Here is a 14,097-nt window from a genome sequence, read left to right as displayed (position 1 = left end):
TAAATGTGTGTGTGTGGCTACGTTCGATGCAGCCAGACGTGTTCTGTTCGTGGCAATAAAAGCCACATGTTAAAAAGTGATCCTGAGCAGTTTGTAATTTCCACATGTCACTCCAAGAGTCACAGCCAAGGGAGGTAACAGTAGCATTTAATAAAGCCAAACATTTTCCTACTACAGTACAATACTTTATTCTTGTTTAAAAATAATTCGGTGGGACAGTAACATATTTAAAACTTTTTTACATTTCACCACACCATCCTGCTCTCCCGACTAGAGTCACTACACATCACTGGCACTGCACTTTCCTGGTGGGACAGTAACATATTTAAAACTTTTTTACATTTCACCACACCATCCTGCTCTCCCGACTAGAGTCACTACACATCACTGGCACTGCACTTTCCTGGTTCCACTCCTACCTCACTGGCCGACAACAATTCATCAGCATTAACAACTGCACGTCCCCTGCTGTTTACCTACCACAAGGTGTCCCCCAAGGTTCAGTTCTTGGCCCCCTCCTCTTCATTCTTTACATCCTCCCCCTTGGTCAGATCATCCGTAAATTTGGACTGCAATTTCACTGCTACGCCGACGACATCCAAATATACATCTCCACAAAAACCATCTCACACAGCACCAAATCTACACTTCACAACTGCCTCAGCTAAATTAAATCCTGGATGCAACTTAACTACCTTCAATTCAACAGCAACAAATCTGACATAATCATCATAGACCCTACAGCTCACATCAAAAACAGTCAATTCTCCCTTACCATCGACAACTGCACCCTCCCTCTCTCAACACACTCCCGCAACCTAGGTATCATTTTCGACAATAAACTAAGATTCCATCAGCACATCAACCACATCACCAGAACTGCCTTCTTCCACCTCAAGAACATAGCCCACCTCCGCCCCTCCCTCACCTGCTCTGCTGCAGAAACCCTCATACATGCATTCGTCACCTCCAGACTAGATTATTGTAACAGCATTCTTTTCGGATCTCCAGCCAAACTCCTCAATAAACTACAATATATCCTGAACTCTGCTGCACGCCTTCTCACCCATACCCCCTACAGGAATCACATCACCCCCGTCCTTCACAAACTGCACTGACTTCCCATCTCACACAGGATACATTTCAAAATCATCCTTCTCACATACAAAGCACTCAATAACCTGTCTCCTCCTTACCTCACGGACCTTCTCTGTCCCCACACCCCCTCCCGTCACCTCCGCTCATCTAATGGAAACATTCTTACACTGCCCCCACAAATAACACACCGTACTTGGGGGGACAAAGCCTTCTCCGTTGCTGCCCCCTCACTTTGGAACGCACTCCCTAAAACCATCCGCACCTGTTCTGATCTTCCCACATTCAAAAAATTGTTAAAAACTCACCTTTTTAAACTGGCTTTTAATTTGTAATTCTTTTCTCTATTGTTCTGTACTGCCCACGTTGAGTGAGCTTTATTTTGTTTTTTTTCCCCTCAACTGTAAAGTGCCTTTGAACACCGGTAAAAGCGCTCTCTAAATAAAATGTATTGTTATTATTATTATTTCAAGTGCTTGAAAGACATTTATTAACTTTTTTTTTATTATACTTTGGGGAAAAAGTGAAAAAACATGTCTTATATGTATCTCTTTCCAATGCTTAATCTGAATAAATACATTGAACAAAAAAAAAAAAAAAAGGGACGGGGTGCGCTACTTTGAGTTTTTTCTAGGGCTGTCAAACAATTAAAATTTTTAATCGAGTTAATTACAGCTTAAAAATTAATTAATCGTAATTAATCGCAATTCAAACGATCTATAAAATATGCCATATTTTTCTGTAAATTATTTTTGGAATGGAAAGATAAGACAAGCTGGATATATACATTCAAAATATGGTACATAAATACTGTATTTGTTTATTATAACAATAAATCAACAAGCTGGCATTAACATTATTAACATTCTCTTAAAGCGATCCATGGATAGAAAGACTTGTAGTTCTTAAAAGATAAATGTTAGTACACGTTATAGAAATTTTATATTAAAACCCCTCTTAATGTTTCGTTTTATTAAAGTTTGTTAAATTTTCAATTCAAAAAATAAACTAGTAGCTTGCCATTGCTGATGTCAATAATTACACCATGCTCACTCATTGTGCTGAAATCCATAAAATCATTTGGGACCAAGCGCCAGCAGAGGGCGCCAAACACCAAAAAACAAGTAACAAGCGGACATTACACTGCTGTCATTTTAATCTGTTTGAGCGGGGCATGTGTGTTAATTGCGTCAAATATTTTAACGTGATTAATTTAAAAAATTAATTACCGCCCGTTAACGCGATAATTTTGACAGCCCTAGTTTTTTCCCTTATCGCAGCGGGTTCTGGTCCCCATTTACCGCGAAAAACGAGGGATCTGTATTTAGTCCAACAAAAGCTGTAGAATTGATAAGGTATTTACCCATCGTTACATACAATGTACTGTATTTTTCGGACTATAAGCTACTACTTTTTTTCTGTAGTACTGTTTTATATACCTTTTATAACGAAACAGCTTATTTGTGGATTTTTTTCAAACAAATGAGCTTCATATTTTCTCATTAAAAATAATTATAATTAAAAAATAAAAATAAAAAACTTTTAGTTTAATTTCGCATCATGACGCTACCACTTGTGTTCAAAATCTCTAACCACTAGGGCCAGTGTGCCATTTTGATTACACTCTTGAGTTACCGTATCCATGCACGCTCGGTGTGTTTTCTATCCTCAAAATGCACCCTAAACTAGTTAGGGTCCGTGTGTGCAAAAACTACCGGTAGTTAATTTCATGTACATACCAATTTGTTGACAAGAGAAAACCCTTGTGCCACTACAGAAAAGCCATTTAGGTCCAACCATGGATAATTAGCCAATTAGGCATATTTTAAAAGAATGGATATTCAAATTTTGCCATGACAGGGCTCTCTGCAACACTAGCACTGACAAAGCTTTCCAGCTTTTCAGAATTCATCAAAAACACTGGAAAATCTACAGATGAATAGGACTCCATCTGTTGCTATACTGTATGTCACTCGAAAAGAAAAATTTAAAAAGGTTGGACTTCCACTGCCTGGTACAAAAAGAGGACAAAACGGTAGAGTTCATTAGCAGTTTTCAACCAGCACCATTATTGCCCAGGATTTTTCTTTCCAATGCTTGATCCCATTATAGAAGAAAAGTTCAAGGCTAGCCCTGGGTTTTTGGACTTTGTTTTGATTAAAAAAGGAGGTGTTGCTAAAGTGTGCTACAACAAAGCTGCCATACTAAGGAAATTAGCCCTGGAGCTTGGGTAAATCAGATGCTGTGGCGAAGATTTTTAAGAGGACTTCGTCCACTTCAAGCTAAGAAGGCAAGGTAAAGTGGATTATATTTACTCTTCTTTGCAAATGTAGTGACCTGTCTTTACAGTTATTTATTTATGCTAAGGTTTCAGAGAACACGAGTTGGACTGGCTCCCCCGAGTGACAGGCCATTTCATATGAATGAGAACGTAACTCTGTGTACTGATGTGTGTTTGTTGTTATCAGATATTTATTTGTATTTCTGTATAGATATGAAAGGTGGAAAACAGGCTTCTAGTCAGGTGGAGCGGATTTCTTCTTTAATTTTGTGAAATTTAAACGGTGCGGCTTATAGTCAGGTGCGCTTTATAGGCAAGAAATTAAGGTATGCATTTGTTTTAATGTTTGATTTTTGTTTTTGCTATAATTTGTTTTTTTATTGTAGAATATTGTGTTAAATGAATTTGGCTCAATGTATCATTTTGAGATTTTAGTTAAATAAATAAATGAAAACAAGCCTGAAATTACCCATATTTTTCCATTTGGAATCATTTCAAACCTTGAGTGTTAAGTTGAGTGGGCTACTTGAACAACATTACAGTTTGCATAAAATATATTTTTTGAAATTCTCATTCAAACTGTGATACATCATCCACCCTGTACGGTAATTTACAAAAATATATTTTCATGACTTTCCACAACGCAAAACTAAGGAAATGACATTTTGCCACAAAGTTCCCACTTATAACTGTAAATCTACTGTCCCCTTAAAGTAACTCACCACTACAGTGATATATCGTATTATCACACTTGTTAGAAATTGTTTGTAGTAGTTCTAGTAGTAGTAGGAGTATTTCCTGAACATACTGTAATTACTATCAAAGAATGCAATGCTCTTGTGAGCAGCCAAGTAGTGAACCAAAATTAACTGTACTTTATGATAATGTGGCCGTAAAATTATACAAATACATGAAACGCAACGGCAAAATAACTTATCGAGCCACAAAACTGCATCTGGTACACTAATGAATGTGTATAGAGGCGTAGTTGGATTTCTCCCCACCTCCTATAGCTGCTGATGAATGCAAAGTAGCTGGCTCCGTTTCAATAAGCAAGGAAAACAGTCACGAGTCCCACTGTGAGGATCAATACGTAACCTCAATTTCTTGAATAATTTTAAATCATATTAAAAACAACACACTCAGAAAGGGTAAACTACTAACTTGTGCTTCTTCAGTGACAGCCCCAAGTGCTGCTTCATCTGTTGAAGGCCATGGTAGTCTGTGTAGATGAGGTCAAAGGGCAGAGGGCCGGTCAGAGGGCAGCTGCCTCTTCCTGGTGGGACTCCCAAAAACCTGCACATATTTATCAATTCACAGTATTGTGCAAATATATTTACACCAGGGGTGCCCAAGTCCGGTCTTTGATATCACCTATCCAGCTTGCTTTCCATGTCTCACTTCTTTAACACACTTGAATCAAATAATCAGGATTATTATCAGGCTCCTGCAGAGTTTGCTGATGAGCCGTTTATTTGATTCAGGTGTGTTGGAGGAGGGAGAAAAAGAGGCTGGTGATTCCGAGGACCGGATTTAAGCATCCCTGATTTACGCCATAATGGACATACAGTAACTGCAATAACACTTGGACCTATGATTTCAGTTTGTTCTCTGACCAAGCTGTAACTCAGGTTACTCAATCAAGTTGGCCTTGTGAAATTAATTTTAATTAGATTTTTTTCAAATGCAGAAAAATAACACTGTATTGTGACAAAACTATACAATAAACAGGAATGTAAAGACAAACTGGTTTGTATTACTGTTAGGACATGGCGTGAAAGTGGGCCGGACCGCTGTTACGGTAAATGACTCGGGGCCTTAACAGGGCGAAACGGTGCTTAAATATGAAAATATGACGGCAACTGTCAAAACCCCATGGTTAAAAAAACAACAACTGCCAGGCGCATCTCATCTACAAGAAGAAAACAATCTACCTATGTCAGATTTACATACACAAATGCTAACAATATAAATAACAGATATTTATTTATTTATTGTTCCATAGAGCTCTCCAAACTGCAGCAGTTTATCTGAGTCGACTCAGTGATGAGTCAAGTCGGTGTGCGCATGCATGCGCGCAGCAAACCACCCTGGACTCAATTGTCCATTCAATGGCGTACCGCACGCATGCTATTTTTAGACCGTGACGTTGCATCGTAAAGCAGAAGTAAAGCCGAAGTGGGACATTATAGGCCCGCCCTCGCATAGAAACAACATAATTTGTGCTACTTTTCTCCGGTAATCTTTCAAAAATGAACATGCCGAGCACACATTGCTTTTTTGGAACTTGTAGAAAAGACTCTAGACATTACGACATATGAAGGATGTTTTCTTCATACGTTTCCCGAAACTAAAAACTCAGAGGAGAAAATGTGAAGACTGAATCACCTTGCGCGGACTTTCAACGCCAGCTCTGCAGTAAACACTTTTGCAGTAAACATTTTGTTGGGTTTGCATTGTCTGTCAAAGGAAAAAGAGGTAAGCCATTTTGATATTTTTAACTTATTTTTTGGCGTGACGTGCCATGCTGCTTCTGTCTGACAATGAATGACCTGAAAAGAATTACAATGGTATCTGACTGCCATTGTTACCGTTTCTGTTATCAAAAACTTTAGTAAGGGGGAAGCGTAAATAAATTATAGAATTAAGATTTGTTATCAATGAAAAAATTAAAAGTGTTCGTTGGCTGTCACTGAGTAGCATTTGCAATCGCTACACAAAGCTAACTAAATTACCCCCAAGAACGGTCAGAGACGTAGGACAACCAGAGGATATATAAGAAAGACAGGGCTGATGGTAAAGGCTAGCTTGTCGAAACAGGAGAATGTCATTGTCAGTCGTGTCAATAAAAAAGCTAAGGTCGGCTCGTTTTTTCACGTCTTTTTCAGCCTTCGACACTCAAGCCAACTCTTCAACTGAACATTTTTATGTTCTTCCACATCTTTGCCAGTGAATTTGGCACCGGGGACATCATTTTTGGAGAGAATTGGTAGGTTTAGCTCTGTAAACATCTCCTTCGTACACGATTTCCATTCATTTCCTATTAGGGACAAACAGAGGCTTGTCCCTCCTTAGCAACAGTAGCTAATGTCATGAATATTAATGAGCGGAAGTGACGTGTTGCTTGCGGTACGCCATTGGCTGGCAGACTGACATGTAATCAGTATGGATCATTACCTCTGATAGGTTCAAACGCAAATGCTTTCTGGAAAAGCAAAAAAAAAAAAGTTGTTGAATTAATGCGATAAAAAAGGGCAACACAACAGAAAATTAATCAGATCTTTATGAGAAAGGAAAGAAATGAAAAGGCCAATTTTATTTTATTTTATTTGCTCTGATGGGGAGGTTCAGAACATCTTCCATGTAAATGTGCACTTTGGACTTATTTTTGTTCATTTATGTTCGGCTTTCATTATAACTTTTGTTAATGTATGACACATATCTTTATTATTTACAAAAATATATAAGTCAATGTTTACATTTTATTCAATTTTAATAGACATCCTATGTTCTTAGGTAGTTAAAATTAAGGTTTTGCATTTAGATGCGAGGAAATGAGGGAAAATAAAAATCAGGATGGAGGTTGGCGTTACTGGTGTTTTTGTAATTATTTTGCAAACCATTGAAAAAAAAATACAATTTTGAATAAAAATTAGTTTCTCATGTACAGTATGCCTTGTGACTCCGTTGCTACTTAAAGTCCGAAAAATAAGGCAAGTCAATGCCTTCAAAGTAAAAAAGACAGCTGTGAAAGGGGTCACTATGAAAAAAAATGTTAGTAAGCAAACAGTAAAAATTAGCATGATAGACAAAAAAGAACAAGTTTTGATAAACACAATGCTTGGTGAAAAAGATCAGATAAAACGAATCAGGAGCCAAACTATGGATCTATTCCATAAACCCAATGAAAAAGTTAACATATTGCACGACATGAATATGGGTTAAAAAAAAAGTTGTAATTTATTCAGTTGCAGAGAGACTCAGCGTTGCCCTTCAGTTAACTTCCACCCATAAGTACCGGACATAAAAGAACCATCAAAGTAGCTAATTTGGATCAGTCTGGTTGAAATACTGCATATGCATCTTTTGATGCTCTGACATGATCAATGAGATGTTCTCAAAGAAAGTGAGCGTGCGTCCGCGCGTGTCTGGTAAAGGGGGATGAAATCATTCCGGTTGATGTATAGATAGACAATGAAATTTCAAACTGTAGGAATAAAAGAGTCCAATTGCGTTGTGAATCATGTCAGTGCTCTCAGGAAGATGATGGTGAGGCTGTTCAAGGGTACAAACAGAGCAAGTCTCACAATAGGGGAGTCAGCCAATTTGTCCACACAGCTGGTTGTGGATATCATAAGAAGACACACGCACACACACAAACACACACGCACCCTGTGCAACATTAACTAACAGCACATCTTTGACAGAACCCTGGGATGACTGCTTTCAAGCATTATTTCTGCTGAATCTGTTTGTCACAATGACTTAGTGCTTCCTGTCACATCACGTAACATGTCTTCAACAGTGTTTTGTTTGCATGTGCTACACAGAAATAACAAGGCATGAATGACATTTAGGAGAATTCAGACATCTTCCAAGGCCAACAAAAAGCATAACGATGTCAGTCACTTTCCTCGAAATCATGGTTTTGTTTTTTTATATTTATATATGTGTGTATATAAATACAGTGTTGTTAATCTCACTTAATAATTAGTGTAACGGTATTCAAACTTTAACTTTCAAATGCTGTGAAGAAAAAAAAGACTTTGTTTTTCCTGTTGTACTGGATGCGCACCGAACCATGACCCCCGTACCGAGGTACGTATTGAACCGTAACTTGTGTTTATCGTCACACTCATAACATACATAGATATATTTTTCAATATGCAGGTGAGAGTCTGAATCCTGTCTCACCTATCTTTGCTCTAGTTGTTTTGATTAAAAAACATCACACAAGGTTCATTGATACATCATTCAAGAAACGTTTAGGGCAAGTGACTATTTTTGGTAGTAAAAATAACAAGTTATTATTGTATTGTAGCATGGATACATCGCTCAAGAAAAGTTTTGCGCACGTTGTCTTGTTTCGTGCTTTTTGTTGGCAAAGGTATCTAACACACAACGTGCTGACAACTGTTTTTATTAGCAGATGGAGTTAACACGCTAACACAACTTGTGGCTCTCAGCAGGCCGTGTCTCTATCTCACTCCTGCATCACATGACCAAACAAAATTAATGTTGCGTGCACTTCAGGGTACCTCGGAAAACATTCTATGACACTCACCACGCTAACTGCTGATGCTAATGAGAACGCGTATGCTATGCTAACGCTCAGAGCCACCTAGCCAATCATCATCGTTTTTGCAACGCCGTCACCACCCCCGCCCTTTGCCCCCCGCTGATCTCTCCCAGGCAGCTGTGACAAAATCAGACAACTCGCGTCTCATTCAACCAAATTGTAGTAACGCGCCCCTTCACATACTCAGTCGCGGTAACAGCATTGCAAAGATGGGAAAAGCAATTAATTAGATTACTCACTACTGAAAAAAATAACGCTGTTATTAACAACACTGTATATATACAGTGTATCACAAAAGTGAGTAAACCCCTCCCATTTCTGCAGATATTTAAGTATATCTTTTCATGGGACAACACTGACGAAATGACACTTTGACACAATGAAAAGTAGTCTGTGTGCAGATTATATAATATAGTTAATTTATTTTCCCCTCAAAAGAACTCAAAATATAGCCATTAATATCTAAACCCCTGGCAACAAAAGTGAGTACACCCCTTAGAAACTACATACATCCCTAAATGTCCAAACTGTGTACTGCTTGTCATTTTCCCTCCAAAATGTCATGTGATTCGTTAGAGGAGTGCTGTCAGCATTGCTGCAGCGATTGAAGAGGTGGGGGGTCAGCCTGTTAGTGCTCAGACCATACGCCACACTTCAAATTTGTGTGCATGGCTGTCACCCCAAGAGGAAGCCTCTTTCGAAGACGGTACGCAAGAAAGCCCGCAAACAGTTTGCTGAAGACATGTCAACAAAGCACATGGAATACTGGAACCATGTCCTGTGGTCTGATGAGACAGGTGGGCTTTCTTGTGTACCTCTTCAATTTCTCTCTAAAATCTTTAAGAGAGATCAAGGAAGAAGACGAAAAACTGGCAGTGACTAAGTGTTGGTAAAGTCTAGGTTTCACTTGATGAAGCCATCCACTATTTTTATTTTTATCACATGTATCATCATAATATCCATTCATTCATTCATTTTCCATGCCGCTTTTCCTCACGAGGTGCTGGAGCCTATCCCAGCTAACTACGGGCAGTAAGCAGGGGACACCCTGAACTGGTTGCCAGCCAATCGCAGGGCACATGGAGACATGCAACCATTCACGCACACAGTCATACCTACGGACAATTTAGAGTGTTCAATCAGCCTACCATGCATGTTCTTGCAATGTGGGAGGAAACCGGAGTTCCCGGAGGAAAACCACGCAGGCACGGAAAGAACATGCAAACTCCACACAGGAAGGCCGAAGCCCGGGATTGAACCCTTGATCTCAGAACTGTGAGGCGGACGTGCTAACCACTCACCCACCTCATCATAATATACAGTGCTGTAATTAATTAACTAGTTGTACAATATTTTACCCGACAAAGAGTAAGTAAGTTTGTTAACAAATGAGAGCAGGATGAGGAAAAACTCTCTTACAAGTATTATAAGCAGTCATACACAATGCATGATGTATTAATTATAGAATAGTTAAGACAGAGATGTATCACCTGAATTTGCCCATGACCTAGTTGAGTCGTGTATAATTTATAGAATGTGATGAGTATCTAATCAGACACGCGCGCCTACTTCTGCTTGCACTTTTTTTTTTTTTTTTTAAAGGACACAAACTACTTAAAATGGTCTCCCAAATAACTTGTTGAGCAGTTCACAAATGAGGCTTTGAGCTAAAGTGACCATAAAAAAGAAAAGTATATACTGTAGGTTAAGCCTGTCGCAATATGCAGTAATTCCATTTATCGCACGGTAAATGAAAATGAAGGCGGTAAGTTTTCCGCTGCGATTTATCGCCTCACGTGCATGTGCGTGCGTGCGTGCGTTTGGCAGACGTCCTGTTAAAAGTCCTTGTTACCAACTACGCAAAATGTATCTTCGTTCCGGGTCCGGCAAAAAATAGCGCCGGAGCCGATCCGTTCCCATTATATGCTACTGTTCAATGTATACCGGCCGCGTCAGTGCTCCGGATAGACTGCGGACCATCTCCGGCGTGCCGGAGCCCGCCGGATGGTTTAGGCTATTTTTTATTTTTGCCGGAGACGCATCCGTCAAAATAGGCAGATCATCATTATAAGGACAACATTAAAAAGGAGGATGTGTGTCCTACTATGTGCGTTTTTCCGGCAATGATATTCAAACACACCGCGTGCTGACAACTTTGTTTTTTATTAACACACAGCGCTAAAAAACATCCTCAACCTGTGGCTCTCGGCAGGCTGTGCCACGTCACATGAACAAAACAACACCACCGTTGCGTGCGCTTCAGGGTGCCTTGGAAAACATCCAATCAGAATATTACACATGGAACGCCATAGCAGAAGCTATGGGGGGGATGGTTTCATTTGCCTAAATGCTTAAGTTATTAAGTGCAATTTTATTTTTTTTTCTTGAAAAAGACATGTTATTTCCTCTGTGTTTCAGTGCGGTATTAATATTGTTGTCTTTTACTAAAGAGTCTTAAGAGTCATGGTCTACTGTTTTTAGTTGTGATTTCATAAAAAGTATTTTTGAATTTAAGAGTAAACATTTATGGGGTTTAAATGGGTGTACTTGAGCTATCAATATATAATGTATTCTCACTGTTATTGCAAAGGGGGGGGGGGGCACAATAATATCGTATATCGCAATAATTTATTAGAGAAATTATCGCACACTAAAATTTGTTATCGTGACAGGCCTATTGTAGGTGAAACAAATAAATGAGTGAGAGCTGAGGAACTGACAACATTACAGTTTTGCCTTAGTAATACAAGATTGATCAAAAGTGCATTTTTTATTATCCATGATGTGGATATTGTGAGGAACACTTGAAAATTCTCCCATTTTCTTCAGTCTTTTTAATCTATGCATTATTCCATGTATCGAACAGTCAGTACAATTATTTGCTGCTGTTGGTTGTTGGCACTAAATGGGCCAATTAGCAGGAATATTTCAGCTAATAGCACTTTAAGCTGCCCTTTCTTCAATCAAAAGATAAAGAGTTGGATTTCTGCACTCGTGCTTACAAAAGTTCTGTTTGCCTAAGCAACTGTTTTTCTGCATACACCCAGAGGACAGCAGCAGTTGTGGTAGTTCGCCTTTTTGTGACTTTATTACATTAAAATACAAAAAGACAATAATTTAATGTTGCATAGCTGAACTGCATTAATGTAAAAGCTCATGTAGTATTACGGGAACCATGAGTGAAGTGTTACGTGACATTGCTCCTAAGAGATCCACTGATGCTTCTGGAGGTTTAATTGGATATATGCAAATTTGGAAGGAAGTGATAGTAAAAGGATTAAAGTGCAGCGAATAGTTTGAAGGTGTACACACGGAACACACATTTTTCCCCAAGAGAAATTACACTGAGACCTCTAATTTTCTCATGACTCAATTGACGAAAATTACATTACATACAATCCACACATTTACAGTATCTACTTTCTCACCGAAATGTGTTGTTCTTTTCCTCTCTTAAGCATACATCTGTTTTAAAATGTAATATAGCAAAATGTGTCACAGTGACGCACTTTTCACAACTGAGTATTTGGTATAGGGTTGTCCGGATCACATATTTTTGCACCCGAGTTTGGCTCCTATTCACATGATTTTTAGGAATTTGCCGATATCAAGTACCAATCTAATACCTCAGCAATGTATCAAGGAGGGAAAAAGCACATCCAAAAGTAATGTATTTGCATATTACAGAAATTATAAGTTTTCTATCACGGTCTTATCATTTGTTTCCCACGACAGCTACTATAATATCGATGTTGTGTAGTATAAAACATTTTTTTTGTGACTTTTGACAACATCCATGTACATCTTGATTATATTTTTGCTTTGAAGACATTAGAAATTGCGAGAAAAAAAAAAAAGATAATATAGTATATCTTTATTAAAAACACTATCAATTTTACCTGATTCTGAGCCTCTAGTGGTTGGTTGTCATTACTGGGGTGTTTACACCCCTAAAGCAGCCCAGCATCAGTCAATGTAAACCGTAACATTAGCTGCTGTTGCCTGTGTGCGCTGGGGGCGGCAAACCTCAGCAATGGCGGGCTGGGTACTTCCGGTCGTTTTGGTTGGATTAGTCAATTTGGGATCATTTTGGCTTTAACTGCACAAACGGAGGCATGGAGAATTTAGAATTCTGCATTTAAGCAGGTTTGGACTAAGGCAGGTTTGCACTAAAAAAGCCATATCTTGTTCAAACATACTAAAACAAAAACATATTTACTTGAGTGCTGGATGTGGTTTCAGAAATATATTGATATAAATGTACTTTTATGCATTTTAAGGGGAGGCAAGCGGGGCAGTGCCCCCCAGTTGAAGAAAGTCACTGTGACTTTCCTATATATAAGAATTTAAAATAAAGACCTAGCTGGTAAGATGTCTATAAATGTTGTAAAGCAATAAAACAAAGAAAATGAATGAAATGAACAAGAATCCTACAAAGTATTTCATAATTGGTCAAGATTATTTTTCGAACTGATCATATGACTAGCACCTTGGAGACGGTCCTTTGCTTTGCTTAGCCAAAACTTCACCTGAGGAGGCAAGATGGTTATATGGAATTTCTTTGTTTCATGTTTTGCAACCCACCACAAAAGTCAAATTCCGCCTCTTCTTTAATGTCCATTATGATTTGTTTTGTTTTCTAAAGTGGTATACAAATATCGCAATAATTGTCTGCAAGTGTAGAATCGAACCGTGACCTGTGAATCGTGATACGAATCGTATCGCAAGATATGAGGCAATGCACAGACCTACAATTTGGAATAATCAAAAGGAGAATAATTTCAGCACTCCACTGAGATTTCAACCATTTTCGTAAAACATTTAACTCACTGGCTGCCATTGACGCCGTCAGACATCCAATTCATTTTGAGTGGGTGGGGGCGAATGAATTAATTCGCCCTTTCACAGTCAAAATGGATTGGACGTCTAGCACCGTCAGTGGAACTAAAACACGTGCATTCAAAGTTGATGATGAAAGATATGGCACTTTTTATCCTTCTGCTGAATTTAAATTAGTTTATCAATAGCAGACGTCTAGAGTTGCAGCGAATGAATACTGTATTCATTCCTTCACAGCTAGCCCTACCACTGCAAATGGATTGGACATCTAGCACTATCAATGAAAAACAAAGACTTAAAAACATTCTCAACTGTATCATAGGCTCTCGTCGACAACTAAGGGGTGTTCATTGATTGGTTAATGTCCAAACCTCAGCCATTATTGTCATTCTTATTGATTTGACCATCAATAGTGTCATTTTCAAGTTGTACAGAGCTATTGTCATTCTCTGATTCCGCCCAGCCTCTGGCTGCACATCCATTATAACCACAGAAGTATGGGCAGGATAGACCCTGAACCCAAGACTTGTGCAATATATACAAATGAATGACCTCAGTTATTGGAAATGTTATCCAGTAGATG

General features: G+C 38.6%; 1 protein-coding gene across 1 annotated transcript in view; it reads right to left on the bottom strand.

Annotated features, from left to right (window-relative positions):
• LOC130904522 (alpha-1,6-mannosylglycoprotein 6-beta-N-acetylglucosaminyltransferase B-like) overlaps window positions 1-14,097 on the bottom strand; it is a 143,502-nt gene that overhangs the window by 33,831 nt on the left and 95,574 nt on the right. The window contains exon 9 of the mRNA XM_057817336.1: window positions 4,541-4,672. Within this exon, the coding sequence (XP_057673319.1) occupies window positions 4,541-4,672 (132 nt within the window). The remainder of the gene's footprint in view (window positions 1-4,540; window positions 4,673-14,097) is intronic.

Source organism: Corythoichthys intestinalis, chromosome 16 (assembly GCF_030265065.1).
Source record: "Corythoichthys intestinalis isolate RoL2023-P3 chromosome 16, ASM3026506v1, whole genome shotgun sequence".
Taxonomy (NCBI): Eukaryota; Metazoa; Chordata; class Actinopteri; order Syngnathiformes; family Syngnathidae; genus Corythoichthys; species Corythoichthys intestinalis.
This window is presented reverse-complemented; position numbering and strand designations above follow the sequence as displayed.